Genomic DNA, 20,111 nt, shown 5'->3' with positions numbered 1-20,111 from the left:
AACCCTTACATTAAATATTGGGTAGAAATGTGGTTGTGTAGTACCTTGTACACAATAGTTTTTGTGTTGAAAGTTTCACAAAAGTGTTCTTCCAAAAAAAAAAAAAACAGGACATATTTAGTTGCTTTTCAGTTACAACAGTTCATGAGATTGGTATTATCAATACCATCATCAAGGTTTAATTAAAGAGTAACGTCATTTGTTGGGTAATTATTACACATCACATAAAAATCTATAATATATGCTTGATGTCAAAAAGCTAAGAAACAATAAAAATCTGTAATATTAATACCTTTTCTTTCAATAATTCTTTAAAAGCTTGCTTTGCCTCTTCCTTTGTATTCCAAGTGTATGTTTTCTTTGCTGGTTGGCTGTCCTCCTCTTCTTTTTTGGGAGTAAAACTAGAGAGAAATTCAAATGTGGTATTTATCAAATAAATTTTTGCTTCACTTAGAAAAATAATGCCTAAATTGTTTAAATGTTTGATGTTGAAATAAAATTTGACATTTAGAATAAAAGCTATATGAACTCTAAAAATACTTATTTGAAGACAAAGAAATAAAGATAATCGTTTCCTAAAACTTCAGTTATTAAATCAGTTTTTAAGACCCTGGACAAATGACAAAATAAACATTTAACTGACTTAAAACACTAGCTCCTCTGGCCATAGATTAATAGTTTTAAATGGCTTATTAAACTCATTCAGTGGTTTCACATTAGTGCTATAATAACTAAGGATTTGGGCAATGTGAAGATAAATAAGATGTAAGGATCAATCTAAATCAGGATTGACAAACTACAACCCACTAGACAAATTCAGCCTATTAATTTTTGCAATTAGTTTTACTTGAAAATGCCCATGTTCATGTGTTTACACATTGTTTATCGCTGACTGTGCTACCACAGCTGAATTCAGTCACCATATAAAGACTGTATGACACAAATAATCCAAAAATATTTCCAATCTAATATTTCATGAAAGTTTGCTGAATACTGATGTCAAACAAAATTTAACACTACCCAGAAGTACTAACTTGTTTAATAATTGGGGGTTTTCCTGACGAGAAAAGAATGGTAGAAGCCTTACATTACTTTCTACATAGTAAGGGAATGCATGGGGTGGGGGTCGGGGGATGAAAAAAAAAATAAGTAGAATGCTTAGGCGAAGAGACACTGTAGTAGATACTGACAAAAAATGATCTCTGTTATAGTAATTAAAATCAAAAGCGTATTATAATGACTCAGACACTATACCAAGGAAATGCTAGTATGAAAAAAAGCAGGATACAACTGTTTAATGTTAAACTTACGGAACACATTATTGAAGAAAACTTTCAGTATGACAAGACGCAAAATAAAGTTATTCCAAAAAGCCTAAATATCTATTGATAGGGGAGCACTTCCATTTATGCACAATCAAATGATAATAACCCATCATTTGACATGATGGGTACACATTTCTAACAATGTGGAAGATGTCTCTGATATATTAGATATATATTCGTGTATCTTAAATGTAGAGAAAAGGGGGAGAAAGTATAAAACAAAATGTTAATTTCATTTTCATGCCTTCAAATACACCATACAGATTTCTTTTAAAACTTTTGAAACATCAGAAAAAGTTATAAATCTATTTTGACTTTGGGAAACTAACATACGAAAAACAAAAGAACACTTAAAATAGGGGATGGATGGATGAAGGCAACATGCTTAAATATTAACATGGATAATGTTTCAATAATGAGATTATGGTTAACTATTTTTTTTTAAAACATGAGGGCACCCTTAAAGTCAAGAAATTTAGCTTGACCTCACTTTCTAAAGCTCTATAAAGCATAGCCATATAAAACGTACTAGACTACAGGGTATGCAAATACACACAAACTGTGAACTCTGACAGATAACAGCTTTGCTTTATTAAAAAGTTGTATTACTATAGTCTCACTAAAAGTGAAAAGAGTTTTCTTGTATCTGGTGTTACCTTTTAAATGTTTCTCTACTTGACTTTCACTTAGAAAAATAATCACAGTATTATTTTGACTTGTATTTCTTTATTATTATGGCTGAATGGCTTTTCATATACTTCCTAGACAACTTTCTTTCTCCGTAAATTGCCTTTTTTCCTTGGCCAGGTGGAGTGGCTCGCACTTATAATTCCAGCATTTTGGGACGCTGAGGCAGGCCAATGAGTTAGGCATGGTGTGTGTGCCTGTAGTCCCAGCTACTCAGGAGGAGGCTGAGATGGGAGAATCGCTTGAACCCAGGAGGTCGAGGATGCAGTAAGCCCTGATCACGCCACTGCACTCCAGCCTGGGTGACAGAGGGAGACCATGTGCAAAAAAAAAAAAGAGAGACTGACAGGGTGGCCTTGCTGTCTCACCCAGGCTGGAGTGCAGCAGTGCAATCATAGCTCACTGCAGCCTTGAAATCCTAGGCTCAAGTGATCCTCCTGCCTCAGCCTCCTCAGCAGCTGAGGTTACAAGTGCTGGCTAATTTTTAAATTTTTTGTAGAGACAGAGTCTTGCTATGTTGCCCATGCTGATATTAAACTCTTGGCCTCAAGTGATCCTCCTGCCTCATCCTCCCAAAGTGCTGGGATTACAGGTGTGAGCCACCATGCCCAGCCATAAACTGCTTTTTTTCCCCCATAATTCATTTTTCTACAAAGCTGTATTTTTTTAACCGATTTATAGGAAGTTGAAACCCAAAACGCCAATAACTAAAGAAGAAACAATATACCTGTCTTAACTGAAAATACTGATAGTTTGTTAATCATGAATTTTTGCACTGATCTCATGTAAAATATTGCATCAAAATATGATGTATCTTGCTTACTAAGGTTTTTGGCAATCTTTTAGATTTGTGCCCCAACTCCCTAGCCTTGGCTCTACTTGTTAAAATTTCAGTGAACTATTTTTCAAGTTTGCTGGCATAACCCTCCAAAATTCGGCCTGAAAACTGATCAACTGTCTTAACGGCTTGATATTACGATTCTCAAAAAAAATTACTTAAACAATTAATGGCCACTAACTAAACTGGCAATTACTTTTATTAATGAAATCTGGTACTGATTTTCAGAAGACAAGTTACTAAACTTACTCAGCTACAGTTTCTTGCTTAGATGTTTCTTCTCCAGTATTACTGGATACTTCCACACTTTGATCCTGAATAGCAGGGGTACTAGTAAGTTGTGCTTGTTCCTCAGTTGAAATAGTTACTGTATTCTCATTATCTACAACAGTAGCAACAATGGAAGTAACTTCAGGCTCAGGAACAACTGGAACAGTTCCACTGACAGTATTAGAAGTAGAAGTGGAAGCATTAGCATTGGCTGCAGCTGCTGCTGCTGCTGCCGCTGCTGCTGCTGCAACAACAGCAGCTGCTGCTTCTGCAGCAGCCATGGTGCTCATTGTGGTCGGAATTTCTGTTGTAGGGACTGGGGCTGTTGATGTTGTGGTACACTCTTCTTGCTTACTATACATTAAAAAAAGAGAACACTGGTCATTTCATTATCGTAATCAGAAAGCTAAATAAAGGTAGCTTTAAAATGGTCATAAAATCAAATAGTAAGAAAAATAATTGAAGGAAAAAACAGCAAGAAATGCCAAACCCATTAAAAAAGATTTTAAAACCACAGAATGTAACTGTACTACTTTAATTCCGTTAACATTCTTGGTAATGTATTAAAGGCACTCAAAAGTTCAGTAAGCGTTCACATTTATAAATTACCCAATCTATCAGACTGTATTACACCATGAAATATGACCTGTATTAAAAATTTCTCTAAGAACTTTAAATTTTCTCCAATTCGCCCATTTAGAGGAAACCCTATATAAAGGAAGAGATACACAGATATATTTCGTCCATTCCCTAATCAACTCAAACTGAATTTAGGACTCTTCTGTAAACAGTCTTCTTCATTTGTTAAGGGATACAGTCCAAATTCTAATAATTACTGTATAGCAAAGCATCAAATTGAGTAAATATCGCCCTCCCTAATTTTTCCTCAACAAAATGCTACAAGGACATCAAAATATCAAGCCTAACATGTTAATTATTTGTATTATGAAGAAAATTGAGAAAACACAAGGATATCATAGGAGACCAAATTTGTAAATAAAAACTGATGTCCAAAATTGCTTACCTGCTTTCTTCAGCTTTGATCATTGCTATTAAAAAGAGAAAAAAAGTCACCTACTAGTTTTAAAATATAATCACTGAAAACAAACTTTAAAAGAAGATAAAGTATCATACAATAGGATTTCATTTACCATCCTAAAAAATAAAAAATCACTTTTATAGAACAAATTCTTGCTCCAAAAGTCTAGTATAGCAAATAAAGAATAAAACAAATTTAAGTAAGAGTAATTACTAGGAAAGCTTATTCCATGCTGCTGCTTTCCCAAAGGCTGCTGTAACAACTCTATGAAAGTATCTGCATAATTCTGGAAGAAAATAGTATTTTCTCCAGGGATGAGACTAGTTTGATATATTTTTAAGATACTCAGTTCAAAATGGGATCAAATTTATTATAAAATTCCAGCACATATATACTAGCATTGACAAGTAGATAGATAGTTATGCACACCAACTATTTGCAGTAGGGTTATATCAGAAATGAGCTTGATACTTCGTAAATGATCAACTGGGAATCTACCTATCTACAATATTATTATTAGCCAATGCTAGTATAGATAACTTAAATTGAGCTTTAAAGATCTGCACAATTTCATTTTTCATTCCAGTAAATTTTCCTTTGGATGTAACAAAAATATCTTTTATTTAACATTATTAGGGAATGAGGTTCTCCACATTAAGTAATAATACAAGCCTAACTCTTTATAAAAATATTTTTAAAACTTATCACCCTTTAAAGAAAAACATTTCTGAAAATCTGTTTAGGATGGCTGAAAAAACATACTTAAAAAGCTATCATTAGTAATATAAATTAACATTTTTCTGATACAATGATGATCTATCTAACGAGGTGGCACAAGGAAAACGTAAAGGGGCTTAATATGACAGTCTTTTAGGAAATTTTTATTCTTTTTTCTTGCCAGATGTCATTCCACATCACTATCTACTTTATTAGCCCCATTCTCCTACGATCTGCTGCTTCTAATTTTGTATAATTTATGCACTAGATTCTATTAGAAGTGAGTATAAAAACTAGATTTTCAATCCTTACTCATTATCTCTATTTTAAGTCTTAGGTTTTATATTTAGCATTAAGTATTTCTAGATTTTTAAGGGTTATTCTGATTAGTTCCAATGTTGAAAAATTTTCCCTTTATAAGTGAGGCATGATACTTGGTTTACCTTAATTCTTCCATAAAGAACATATCAAGGCTATTTTGCAAGGCTATGCTAAACAAAACTAGCATTAAATATATAGTCTGACAATATGCTAACAAAATATAAATGGATACAGATTCAAGGTTCTCTACTATCTATTACCATGAAATGAGTTAAAACACATGTTCTATGCATGCACCACTCACAGTAGGATTTGGAAATTTTGTATATGAACTCCTTGTTCAATTGAATGATAAACGATTTTTTTTTCTAAAAACCAAAGTACGACTTTAAAAGCTACAAGCTCATTTATAATATAACCCTTTAATGAAAAGAATTCTTAGAGATTTTTCACTGCAGATTTATCCAATCATGGTTAGTGAATATTAGTGACATACTCTAATAAAAATGTTAAGTATGACAGAAAATGAATTATCAAAGCAGCTCACCATGCAGGTTTGATTTTGTAATAAGACTTCCAGCAACAATGGTATTCTGGTATCCTAGTTTCAGTGGAATCAAATCAAATAAAAATCTATTTAAAATCTATAGAACTGAGATCTAAAGCAACAAGAAAATAAGAGCCCAAAAAACTGTTATACGCCATTTTAAATGTTCTAATCATTTAATTAAAAAAAAAATAAGGCCTTTGTTTGAACAATCCTATTCTGGAGGAACTGTTTCAAAGTGAATGGCATATATATATAAAACATATACACTGAAAACTACTTTTCCCCATTTTACCTTCAAGATCCTCAAGTTCTTTAGGTTTGGCCCAGCGAGATTCTTTTGTTTGAGAATTATAATAGTAAGGCTTTCCAGAATCTGATTTGTATTCCTTCCAGGGGCATTTAGATAAGAGTTGCTAAAGAGGAAAAAACTGTTTGTTAATAATAATATATTTAACATCACTGATCATTTGCATGGCTGTTTTCACTAGAAATTACCAATGGATACAATTCTAAAACTTGTGAGATGATGGTAATAATATAAACTATCAATTATTGAATATTCACTGAGTGATGCCATTTGAATACATTATTTAATCTTCATAACACTGCAAAATGTGTAACATAATTCTGTATCTAGGGACTGTTACTTGAAGTCAGAAAGTAACTTAAGGTAATATACCCATTAAAAAGCAGAGACAAGATTCAAAACCAGTTCTATATGAATTTCAAATCCTATTTACTGTAACCATTCACACCCCATTATAGGTCAAGATTATCATCCATATTTAACAGACTTCTCTGATACTAATACTAGTTGGAAAACCATAAAAGTTCGAAAAAAACAAAATCTAGTTTAGTTATGCTTAGATTTCAGTTTCGTAGTTTAGGAATGAATGAACTTATTATGTAAGAAAACATGTAGGTATAATATACTTAAAATCTAATAAACAAAACCTGTTAGGGTAGTATGAGAAATCTATTCAAAGCGTGAATCCCAACAAAGAGTGTCTTGGACAAAGTATATAATTAATATCATTGGCTATAAATCAGTACTGGAATACATGTTTTTAAATATCGGCCAACCTCCCCTCCCAAGCACTGCTGTGCTTATTAGTACGGCAACCTGGAAAATACTTTTTCCTTCTCAAATTCCTTCATTAGGAAGAGAAGAAAACAAAAATGTGTACCCCAGCTCGAATGAAACTTAAGCATAGCCTGGAGTGCCAGATCAACTCTTACTTACTTAGCACCCCAGAGTTTCTAATTAAACAACATGCGACATTGCTTAATTCAGTTTATTCCTTCAACCTTAACTTTTTCTTTAATATCTGTATATTTTGAATGATAAAACTCACAATAAAACACAAAATAAAAACACACTTTTTAAAAGGGTATTTCCTACAAAGAGAAAACTTCCCACTCTAAGAGAAGGAAGTATTTGTAGGTAACTTAATTTCATCTCCACTACTCTTAACCCTACTGGAAATTTACAAACTCTGTAGAAGTCACTTAAAATCACCCAGTTTTGCTATAATCAGAAAAAAAAAGCAAACGGCAGGCAAAGAAACAGTCTTCCCCACTTCCAGTTTATTCTTTAAATCACCTTTTTAAAATTGATCCCACTCTACTAGGTTTTCTAAGCAAGGGCAAAATCAGTAAATAAAATTATTCTGATGAGTTTTATTGCTCTTCTTCCCGACTGGTGTGACTGTACTAACCCTCTTTTTTTCTGAATGCCTTTACAGATCCTCTTCTGACATTTAAGCAGCACTGCTCTTTGCTAATTGACTACTTACAAAATCCTAAAAAATATGCCCCAGTCTGCTTGACAGTCCCTGAATTCCAGCTCTCAAACTTTTACCTCAGCAGGTGTTTTAAGATCATCTGGTTTCTCCCAGGTAGACTGTTTGGTTTCAGTGTTGTAGTAGTAAGTCCTTCCATCAGGTGATTTATGTTCAGTCCACATTGATTTCTAAAGAATGAAGATTATAAAAAGATGTAAATTATGTAACAATGCCATTGACAATATCAGTATCATTAGTTCCAAGGCAATAAATATACTAAGAAATCAATTAAAAGTAAAAACTGGGCATATTTTGACAGTTTAAGTAATCTACAATAATTCATCAATACAAGTAGGAAGGGAACTGAAAAACAAGGTTTTTAAGAGTACTTCAAAAGCAGCATGGGTAAATTCAAGTTTCAGGATCTGTCTGAATTACAAAGATAAGACTACTCTCCTAAGAACAGTAACTTTATAGCTTACATACACAAGACAATCTTTCAGAATACAAATATGTGCCTGGTGGATAAAGAAAATATAGGAACTAGATGCTAATATATTTGAACTGACCATGTGATCATCTATTCATCTACTCTAGTCCAAGGAATACTTGTATCAACTTAGACAAAGTTCTAACTGACATGCCATAAAGAAAGACACAGCCGTCAAAACACAGCTTCTGGACAATAATCAGAATTTAACTATCAACAAGATGAAATTTAACAGGGATAAAATGTGTATGTAAATACCTCAAAACAAGATAGGTGAGATAAAATTTTACATGAATGAAACTATAGAATATAAATCTACTATTAAGGTCAACAGAACACACTAAGAACCTACTAGAAGTTGCTAATGATACTTCAGGCAACACTATACATCCCTCAGATAAAAGTTGGTTAAAAGTTTTAAAAGGCATCATGAATGAATGATTTACTAAATGATATCAAAGGTAGTAAATCTAGTTTCAAGCACCAGATTTTCCAGATGGTGATAAATTTAACTATGCTTGAAGGGTTACAAAAATGATTTATGTAATATTTTCTCAAATCTAAGATCTCTTAAGAAAAAATAAACTCACTGTCAAACAATCATATGCTTTTTTACCACTCAGATTTTACTTTAAACTTATTGAAAGTTAGTCTTACTTGCACATTAATTTTACCATATACCACTTTTATGCATACATAATGAGAAAAATAGGCAAATAAAGTACTTAAGAGATCCCTTAAATTTCCTCACATTGAGACTTTCTGTGTCAGAGTTGCTGATATCCTTCATATTCCAAATATAAGCTCTTTAGCATCAAATATGTTGGTAATAGAGTATATCTTAAAAAAAATCATAAAACAAGTGAAAAAAATCACTGGTACTGGTTCTTAATGTCTTTTGTACCTATTTAAAAGGCTGATTTTTTATTTTTTCTTATCAGCTTTAAAGAGTAAGAGCTGACCTAGTTTTGATTTCTGTTTTGGGAATGTGACTGAACAGATGTGATTCATTTCTTTACCAATTTTTTCACCATAATCATTTTATTCCTAGCTCCTAAGGGAGTGCCATTACTTTTATGATTTTCTTTGAAACCAATGACATCCATTCTTTTGATGTTGGCACTTTTGCTGTTTACTCATGCACAACTACTACCCTGACAACGGAGGTCACAGACACTATGGATTACAGCAGGGGTCTCCAACCCCGAGGCCATGGACTATGGAGCAGTTCCAGTCTGTGGCCTGTTACGAACCGGGCCGCACAGCAGGAGGTGAGCAGTAGGTGAACGAGCAAAGCTTCGTCTGTATTTGCAGGCGCTCTCCATCACTCGCATTACCTCATGAGCTCTGCCTCCTGTCCTATCAGCGGTGGCATTAGTTTCTCATAGGAGTGCAAACCCTATCGTGAACTGTGCATGCGAGGCTGCATGCTCCTTATGAGAATCTAATGCCTGATGATCTGTCACTGTCTCCCAACTAGATGGTCCCATCTGCAATAAATTTCTGCATGCTGTAGCAGGATAATTAGATAATTCCAAAGCTGTGTTAAATTCTAGCACTTTAAACTGGATAAAACCACCATAATATCTCTTAAGCAAATATAAAACAGGTGCTGGAAAAATAATCTGGCTTTCTGCTATTAGCCTGCTTTAACTTCTTTTCATCAAAAGGTGGTGTGATTAGAAACACAAATGTGGAAACTTCAACTATATGGTAATGCTTTATTTCACAAATTAGATGGTGTTAAGACAGATAAAGGGGTTTATATTTTTCTTTTAAAAACAACTAATTATCTCAGTAGCATCTCAAAACTGCACCACCACCACCTAAACAGAGTTCTACCATAAGCCGCAAAACTGTGTAGACTATGTTCAACTTTTCAAGTCACATCTGCTAAGGAGCATCAAGGAAAGAGCAAAATCAGCAAAACCACAAGGAGATAAAAGAATAAAAAAGAAAAGGACACTGTATAGTTGACCAAATGATGAGGAGGGAGAGGAGACACAAGCTAGTAAAACAAATAGAAATCAACTTAATATTCTCTATTTATTTGAGCCTTATAACTAACTACACTACAAAGCAGGTATAATCACTATCTTTCTATACATAAGAAAACCAAGGTTTAGCAAGGCTGGTAACTTGCTCATAGGGACTTGGGAAATGACACTAGAACATTGAGCTGCTTTTCAAGACCACAATTATTTTATTACCAACAGTTATTATGCTAATAAAAAATTAGATATGAAACGGCAGCTCTGGGAAATCAATTAAAACAACATTTTTTGGGGGAGTAGGTAAACTGGGAGTGTATCAGCAAAATAAGGGATAAAATTATCCTCACTATATCTACAATCAATATGAAAACAGTCTAATGGAAAAATAAACATGGCCACAGACAGAATAGTTATTATATTAGATGTTTGACTTCACTAGCCAATCAAAAAACCACACATTAATAAAAACTTTTTGCTCATCAGATAAATGACAAAGACCATTAATATACAATGCGAAAGGTGTGTGAGAAAAAGGGTACTCTCATGTGCTACTGTTGGGAATGAAATTAGCATAAAGGCAATTCAGCAGTTCTTACGAATATTAAAAATGCAAACATCACCACTTGAACCTGAAATTTCACTCTGAAAACTTCCATTCATATTGTTGCAAACATGTACAAGGACGTTGTTTACAAGATTATTACGTGTAATGGTGAAAAATTACAGTTAACTCAATGTACACCCATAGGAAAACAGGTTAATTATGGTCCATTCATATTACTGATTATCTTATTTATAATAAAATAGAAAATGTCTAAAATGCAGTGCCAAATGATACAGTGGCAAAAATATATACAGAAAAATCATTTGAAATGCAAAGAAAACTGGGCATAAGGAAAAAAAGCATACACATGTAACTATCACAAGTAATAAGCTCTTCAGAGTCAGAAAAAGCTAGTCAACAAGACACAGTTTTAAAGAAATTCAATATACTCAAACTCAACCTTCTGTGTGTCATGGAGACAAACACATATACACACGCATTTGTACAATGTATAAGCTGAATTTATGAAAACTAAGAAAAAATGGCTAAATCCAAACACTGAATAGAAAAATCCCCTCACTACTCTAAATAAGGAAAATATTAAAAAGCCGTCCAGGCATGGTGGCTCACACCTGTAATCCCAGCAATTTGGGAAGTCGAGGCAGGCAAATCACCTGAGGTCAGGAGTTCAAGACCAGCCTGGCTAACATGGTGAAACCCCATTTCTACTGAAAATACAAAGAATTAGCTAGGCGTGGTGGTGCATGCCTGTAATCCCAGCTACTCAGGAGGCTGAGGCAGGAGAATCACTTGAACCCGGGAGGCAGAGGTTGCAGTGAGCCAAGATCGCACCATTGCACTCCAGCTTGGATAACAAGAGCAAAACTCTGTCTCAAAAAAAAAAAAAGAAAGAAAAAGAAAAAGCCAAATAATAAACATAATTGAGGAAAAATACAATCACAGATACAGATTTACAACCAATCAAAACCTAGAGAAAATGATTTCCAAGCAAATCACTTTACCAAAATTGACCCCAGAAAAAGCACATCACACTTGAACATCCCAACAACACAGACACAACAGAAAGATACAAAACCAGATGGTTTCACAGCAGAATGTTATACAACCTTTAAAGAACACAGAACTGCAATGTTACATCATGATTTCAGATTATGGGGAAAAAAAGATGAAATGCTCTCCATTAATTAACAAGAAGCAGAAAAGATACCAAAAGAGCATCATGAATTTAAATTAAACAACATATACACTCTGACCAAGCAGAATTTACTGTAGAAGTGCAATAATAGTTCAATATTAGAAAATCTACAGAAGAAATTATTTCCACTATCTAATCAAATAAAAAAATACGTGATCCCACTATTAAACTTTGTATGATCAAATCACACCCAGAAAACTAAGTTCACAAGTATTGGAAAAATAAAAAAATAAAAACAAAATGCTCAAATGAAATAATTTAAGAAATAAAAAACCTAAATGATTAAAAGGCAATCAGTTATCACCCTAAAGCCACTTCCATTAAAATCACAAAAACATGCCTGGAATCACTAAAATTCTAGCAAATATACCACAGCAATAAAATGAAATTACTGGTGTAAATTTTGGAGAAGTAAAGTTCTCTTGCCTTTACTATTTTTATACATATAAAATTCCAGTGAAATCTAGTTATGTCATTGGTTACAAGACAAATACACAAATTAATCTGAATAGACGATAACTAGGTTAAAATAAAAATAGGAGAAATACTGTACTCACAATGTAACAATTTTTTCATTTTTTTTTTTGAGAAAGGGTCTCACTCTGTTGCCCAGGAAGGAGTGCAGTGGCACGATCACAGCTCACTGCAGCCTCAAGCTTCTGGGCTCAAAAGATCCTCCCTCCTGAGCCTCCTCAGTAGCTGGGACTACAGACACACACCACTATGCTGGGCTAATTTTTTATTTTTTGTAGAGACAGGGTCTCACTTTGTTGCCCAGGCTTGTAACACATTTTTACAAAGCAAACAGAAACTTTAAAAATAGGGTACCTATTTACCTTACCTAAACAGAATTTAAAACAAAAATCATAATGGAAAAGTGGGAGACTATATACTGGTAAAAAGTAACAGATCAAAAATTATCCTAAACACATATGCATATGGCAATTTAACCTTGAAATTCAGAGAGAGGCAACAGAAAAATACAGGGAGAAACAGATGACTCATCTTTTCTAGTTAAAGATTTTAATTCACTATCTTCTTATGTAGATCCAAGCAGATGAAAGACATGCCAAGATGCAGGAATAACAAAGTAACTTTATATAGCACACAGAATATTCTTAAAAACTAGCCCTGAACAAGAACATACATGAAGCTTTAATAAACTGTAAAGAACTTTACATCTTAGAGACTGTACTTTCTGATCATAATGCAGTAAGGATAGCTCATAAAAAAAAAAGTTCCCCAAAGGTACAATCCATGAAATAACTGATGGGCTGAAATAACAGATTTAGTTTTCATTAAAATTAGAAACTTCTGCTCTGTTAAAGATAGTCTGAAGAATCAGAAGATAAGCCACAAACTGGGAGAAAATAGTTGCAAAAGACTTATGTGATAAAAACCTGTTATCTTAAAACTCTACAATAATAAAACAATCTGATTAAAAAATAGGCAAAAGATCCAAAGAAGCACTTTCCCAAAGATGAAAAGATGGCAAATAAAAAGATGCTCCACATCACATATAATTAGCCACAAATTAAAGCAAGATACCACATTATACACCTACTAAAATGGCAAAAATCCAAAACACTGATATTATCAAATGCTGGTGAAGGTGTGGTACACCAGGAATTCTCGTTCATTGCTGTTAGGAATTCAGAGTGGTACAGCCACTTTGGAAGACAATTTCAAGGTTTCTTAACAAAACTAAACATATTCTTACTATACAATCCAGCAATAGTGCTCCTCGTTATTATTATCTACCCAAATTAGCTGAAAACTTACGTTCACACAGAAAACCTGCACATGGATGTTTATAGCAGCTTTACTCAAAATGACCAAATCTTGGGAACAACCAAAACGTTCTTCAGTACATGAATGGATAAAGTGTGGTACATCCAGATAATGGAGTATTATTCAGTGAGAAAAAGAAATGAAGTATCAAGCCATAAAAAGACAATGGAGGAAACTTAGATGCATATTACTAAGTAAAACAAGCCAATCTGAAAAGGCTACATACTGTATGATTCCAACTATATGAAATTCTTAGAAAAGCAAAACTATGGAGGCAGAAAAACAAACAAAAACAATGGTTGCTGGAGTAGAGGCGGAAGAAATGAATAGGCAGAGCACTGATTTTTAGGGCAATGAAACTATTCTGTGTGATACTGCAAGGGCTGATACATACATATTCATTATACATTTGTCAAAATATATAGAATGTACAATATTAACAGTGAACCCTGGTATAAACTGTACTTTGGATGGTAACAATTTGTCAATGTATATTCACCAACTGTAACGTATGTACCAAATCTGTGGTGACATGCTGACAGTGTGGGAGAGCAGTAAGTTACCTGTGGCGGGGGGTATAATCTGGGAACTCAACTATCCACTTAATTTTGCTATAAACCTAAACCAAGAAAAACATACCCCTTAACAAAGAAAAAAAAATTTTTTTTTGAGATGGGGTCTCCCTACTAATGTGCGGTGGTGGTGTGATCTCGGCTCACTGCAGCCTCGATCTTCCTGGTCTCAAGCAATTCTCCCACCTCAGCCTCCCAAGGAGCTGAGACTACAGGTGTGTGCCACCATGCCTGGCTAGTTTTTGTATTTTTGTAGAGATGGGGTTTCACCATGTTACCCAAGCTGATCTCAAACTCCTGGGCTCAAGAAATCCTCCCACTTTGGGCTCCTAAAGTGCTAGGATTACAGGTGTGAGCCACTGCACCTGGCCAGGAAAAGTATTAATATTGGTTTAGAAAAACACAAATAGAAATAAGCAGTGGAAAACGAAACACAGATATAAATCCCAGAATATGTGAGAATTTAAGATACGACAATAAAGAGCTTTCAATTAAAGTCGGAAAAAAAGGTTTGATAGCTGACACAACTGGCTATCCATCTTATAGACAGATATTCCAGATGAATCAAACGCTTAATGATAAAAAAAAGCAGTAAGAATCTTCCAAAAAAATATAAGAATGAAGAAACCTTTGTAAAAATTTCAATAAACTCATTAGCTAAACGATAACCTATCTAATTACCACATTAACATACTAAAAGGTTGTGTGGCAAGATCATTAAAAGCGAAATCAACAGACGAATGACAGACTAAGAAAAATATTTGAAATTCATGATTATTAAAGGGTTAACATCAATAACATTTGAAAAACTCTTAAAATGAAATTTACAAGAAAAAATAAAAAATAACCCAACCTAAAAACAGGAAAGGACAGGGATAGGTTAACAGAAGAGAAATCCAAATATCAAATAAAATGTTCAATTTCATTAAGAGTCAAAGAAAAACTATCACTTTAAACTCATGTCCACTCACTAAAATTCAAATGAGTGATACTATTACTGCTAGAGATTCTTGAAGAAAAAGACATGTTACTACACCAGTATTAGATATGTCTTTTATATTCTTGAAAAACAACATGACTAGTTACATACTCTCCATCCCAAATATGTTATTCCTGGTTACATACTCTCCATCCCAAATATGTTATTCCTGGAATCCTTCTTAGGTGTAAAAAAAAAAAAAAAAAAAAAAAAAAAATTCATAATTGGGAGGGGATCCTACATGTAAACTGCATTTCCATTAATAAGTGAATGGTTTAATGTGTCTCTATGGCGAAGAATACTTTATAAAGTCATTTAAAAAATTACATCTACATTAAGGAACTTACACAGATTTTCACAATAAAGTTTTAAACAAGAAAAAGTGTATTTAACAACTTAAGCATATATAACGTGAACCAATTATGTAAAATGTGTATGTATTTGTCTATGCTTAAGTAACATGCAAAAAGATCTTCAGATAAGATATTAATGGTGGCGGTTCCCTCATGGTCAAAAAATTAAGGATAAATTTTACTTTCTTTTTAACTTATGTCTGCTTTGTTTTCCTCCCAATGAGCCTGCATTATTTAAATAAGAAAACGAACAAACCATTAAGTTATCCTTTCTCAAAAATAAAAGCAGGTACTTATAGTAGAATAATACCAAATGGGCTGGGCATGGTGGCTCATGCCTGTAATCCCAGCACTTTGGGAGGCCGAGGTGGGCGGATCACTGGAGGACAGGAGTTCAAGACCATCCTGGGCAACATGGTGAAACCCCATCTCTACAAAATACAAAAATTAGCCGGGCATGGTGGCACATGCCTGTTGTCCCAGCTACTCAAGAGGCTGAGGCAGGAGAATCGCTTGAACCCAGGAGGCAGAGGTTGCAGTAAGCCACTGCACTCCAACCTGGGCAACAGAGTGAGACTCTTGTCTCAAAAAAAACAAACAAGCAAAAAAAAAAAAAAAAGGGTATTTTGCAACCATTCAACTTTTAAGGCAAAAGACACAAGAATGTTTTAAAAACATTTAAATAAAATTCTTATTTTAAAATTTTCTCCCCAAATGCGAAAATAACATATTTGCAATCAATTCCGTTAATTCTAACAGTAGCATAACAGCTACCTCTCAGGAACGTTATGATTAAGTGAGATTATAAACAAAACTCTTCCTTTCATTGATCTTTAAGGAATAGCCAAATTAAAAAAAAAAATCCTTGAAGCTAAAGCATGGGCTAATATCAAGAGGCATAAAATAGCTATCTTTAAATATTATTCTCTCCTTTCCTAAATAAAAATCAATGCTTTTCTGAATATTCCATTTTTCTTTCTAACACAGTGTTAAGAAGGTATAGCAAAAGGGTTTTTTAAATTAAGGTACATAAATGTTCATATATATATATATATATAAAATTATCATCTAACATCTGTCGGGCACTGTGGCTCGCGCCTGTAATCCCAGCACTTTGGGAGGCTAAGGCAGTCAGATCACTTGAGGCCAGGAGTTCAAGACCAGCCTGGCCAACATGGCAAAACCCCACCTCTACTAAAAATATAAAAATTAGTCGGGCATGCTGGCAGGTGCCTGTAGCCCATCTACTTGGGAGGCTGAGACATGAGAATCACTTGAACCCGGGAGGTGGAGATTGCAGTGAGCTAAGATCTCATCACTGCACTCCAATCTTAGTGACAGAGCGAGACTGTGTCTCAAAAAAAGATTATCTCCTAATGTAACGCTTAACTTGTAATTACTAGGTTAAGCACTGTGTACCTACAAGTTCTGCTTCCCTTCTAATTGTGATGAGAAGAATTTAAATCCTTTTAAAAGTTGATACATGTAATTCTCATCTCTCATTAAGTCCCACCAAAACCAGATTTTAAAATAAATCAATTTTTCAATCCTTGTCATAGAAAAAAAAGGGAAAACTATGGATTAATGTAAAGATTTAGCAGACAATCCTTAGAACAGAAATAAGAATAACTGTAAAGTAGGTTAAAGTATAGTAAAATTAAAATATTACAAAGGTTAAAAGAGTACTTACTGCACCAGATGCTGTACCTAAAAAATAAAAAACAGGCCAAATATTTACACCATGATAAATCATGCTCTCCTTCATAACAGCTTTAGTATTTATTCATATATTCATAGTACTTATTCCTCCTCATCCTCTCTAAAGATTCTGAGACTGTCTCATATAACCTATGTGCTTGCTATCTTTCCCACAAAATAAACATCTATAGTGCAAAACATTTTCAGAGTTTGAACTTTCAATGTATAAACTCACTTGGAGGCAGTTTGATAAGTATTCAACTTTGCCTTTTGTTTCTCTTTTCCCTACTATAATAGGTAACTATCTTTCTTATTCCTCCTTCTCTACTAAGTATATTACCAAAGCACAATAACACCTCTAACCATTGATTCTATTAGCTTTAGATTCCTGGTAACTTTATCTAAATTACAGATTGTGCTGTACAATACAGTAGCGATCAGACACCAGACATCCCTTTAAATTAAAACTTAAATTAAGATTAAATAAAAATTTAAAAATTCAGTTCCTCAGTTGCCACATTTCAAATACACAATAATTACATGTGTCTAGAGGCTACTGTATTAAGCAGTACAGATTACAGAACATTTCCATCACTGCAGAAAGTTCTATTAGATGGTACTGTCCTATACTACTACAGAAAACTCCTTAAGGGATTTTGAAATGCATGTTAGTCACAAAACTCCTAATAATAATCTCAAACTTTAGAAACTAGTAATTTAAACATGTAAATAAAAAGAAGACGGAGATTGTATGTACAACAAAACTAAGTTCATATATACTGAGTACACTCAAAAGAAGCTACTATAGAAAATAACTGTAGAGTTATTAAAAGTAACTAAAAAAAAAAAATTGTGTAATTTTCCAGGATTACTGAGGGTAACAATACCCAGCTCTAGATATCTAAATAAAAGAAAATAATTGTATTAGGTATTTCAGAACATTTTAGTTTAAATAATGAAATCTGTGAAACATATTAAAAAATCAATTTAGTCCCATTTGAACCCACAGAAAAGCACACAGTACATTTTCAACACCTTTCGACCAATACTGTTTATAACAAAAAAAATCTTGTCATAATCATGGGATAAAGTTCGGCATCTGGAATATCAATTTATGTGGAAAACTATATATTCATGAGACTGGAGGCATTACTATTTTTTTTTTTTTTTTGAGACGGAGTCTCGCTGTTGCCCAGGCTGGAGTGCAGTGGCGCTATCTCGGCTCACTGCAGGCTCCGTCCCCTGGGGTTCACGCCATTCTCCTGCCTCAGCCTCCCAAGTAGCTGGGACTACAGGCACCTGCCACCTCGCCCGGCTAATTTTTTGTATTTTTAGTAGAGATAGGGTTTCACCGTGTTAGCCAGGATGGTCTTGATCTCCTGACCTTGTGATCCGCCCGCCTCGGCCTCCCAAAGTGCTGGGATTATAGGCGTGAGCCACCGCGCCCGGCCATTACTATTATGTATTAAAATCTCACTAGTCAAAATGGCCAGTTATTGGTAACTGATATTTACTCCAATGGCTATTAATACAAGAGCCAAGGAGATGACAGAAAAGTAACTCTGAAGTAGTCTAGAACCCCAAGGAGAGCCCAGACTAAACACCTAAAGAATGGAGCCACTACGTCATTCTAGTGTTTGCTGAGTACAAATATGAACTCAACCAGAGTTCATTTAATGTATACTCTCTGAGCACCTACTGCGTTGACAGGACTACTGTTAAGTATTTTTTTTTTTTTTTTTTTTTTTTTTTTTTTGAGACGGAGTCTTTCTCTGTCCCCCAGGCTGGAGTGCACTGGTGCGACCTCGGCTCACTGCAAGCTCCGCCTCCCGGGTTCACGCCATTCTCCTGCCTCAGCCTCCCGAGTAGCTGGGATTACAGGTGCCCGCCACCACGCCCGGCTAATTTTTTGTATTTTTAGTAGAGACGGGGTTTCACCGTGTTAGCCAGGATGGTCTCGATCTCCTGACCTTGTGATCTGCCCGCCTCGGCCTCCCAAAGTGCTGGGATTACAGGCTTGAGCCACCGCGCCCGGCCTACTGTTAAGTATTGAATAGTCAGATTATCCAACTTTTCAAAATAAATTCAAACTCAAAATCTGCAGACTATAAATGTTAGCAATAATTACAAAATTGAAGAACATTGTGTGGGCCAAAGTATATCTGCAGACCAAATTCGGTCCAGAACTCCTGACCTAAAACTGTAAAAATTTCCTAAGAATTCAATTATCGCTGGGTGTGGTGGCCCACGCCTGTAATCCCAGCACTTTGGGAGACTGAGGCGGGTGGATCACGAGGTCAGGAATTTGAGACCAGCCTGGCCAATATGGTGAAACCCTGTCTCTACTAAAAATACAAAAATTAGCCGGGCATGTGCCTGTAGTCCCAGCTACTTGGGAGGCTGAGGTAGGAGAATCGCTTGAACCCAGGAGGCGGAGGCTGCAGTGAGCCGAGATCACGCCACTTACTCCAGCCTGGGTGACAGAGCGAGACTCCGTTTCAAAAAAACAACAACAAAAACAGAATTCAATTATCAATGCTATCCCAATTTCCTATTGTGGAAAAAAGAAACAGAAGGTTATATAAAGTCCAAGAGATACTGCTTTTACTCCTCATAATAGGGCTGCTACTGTCCAAATGAGGTCTAACACATACCACCATACAGAGTACACGTACCTGCTGCTACATCCATACTATTTACTCCTGGCTGTAAGAAGAAAAATGAAATTATTATTATTCATCTTTTTAAAAGTGTATTTTATGTAAGTTCCTCATAAAGCACAGTGAAATCAGTACCTGCTATGTATAATCCTCAAGCCTCTGACTCAGATTCTTAGCAAAACTTTTAGTGGTCTCAGTTCCCCGAGCTTGCTATAAATTGTAAAAGAGATCAGCAACTGAGGCTACGGGACTAGTTTAAATGTTATATGGTCACCAAGTGTAC

At 34.6% G+C, this 20,111-nt stretch overlaps 1 protein-coding gene across 9 annotated transcripts in view; it reads right to left on the bottom strand.

The window, feature by feature from the left end:
* The window catches only part of PRPF40A (pre-mRNA processing factor 40 homolog A), a 65,887-nt gene that overhangs the window by 21,426 nt on the left and 24,350 nt on the right, over window positions 1–20,111 (bottom strand). For 5 of the 9 annotated variants that reach the window (XM_030795997.1, XM_012496465.2, XM_030795992.1 and 2 more), the window contains exons 4-11: window positions 19,844–19,874; window positions 17,161–17,177; window positions 7,609–7,719; window positions 6,040–6,160; window positions 5,745–5,798; window positions 4,145–4,169; window positions 3,100–3,474; window positions 293–401 (exon numbers count right to left, since the gene is read on the bottom strand). In XM_030795997.1, the coding sequence (XP_030651857.1) occupies window positions 293–401; window positions 3,100–3,474; window positions 4,145–4,169; window positions 5,745–5,798; window positions 6,040–6,160; window positions 7,609–7,719; window positions 17,161–17,177; window positions 19,844–19,874 (843 nt within the window). The remainder of the gene's footprint in view (window positions 1–292; window positions 402–3,099; window positions 3,475–4,144; window positions 4,170–5,744; window positions 5,799–6,039; window positions 6,161–7,608; window positions 7,720–17,160; window positions 17,178–19,843; window positions 19,875–20,111) is intronic. The other 4 variants (XM_030795994.1, XM_030795998.1, XM_030795999.1 and 1 more) reach the window with 1 other exon arrangement.

The sequence above is a fragment of the Nomascus leucogenys genome, chromosome 17 (assembly GCF_006542625.1).
Source record: "Nomascus leucogenys isolate Asia chromosome 17, Asia_NLE_v1, whole genome shotgun sequence".
NCBI classification, from domain to species: domain Eukaryota; kingdom Metazoa; phylum Chordata; class Mammalia; order Primates; family Hylobatidae; genus Nomascus; species Nomascus leucogenys.
Note: the sequence above shows the minus strand (reverse complement) of the source record. Positions and strands in the feature narration are given on the sequence as shown.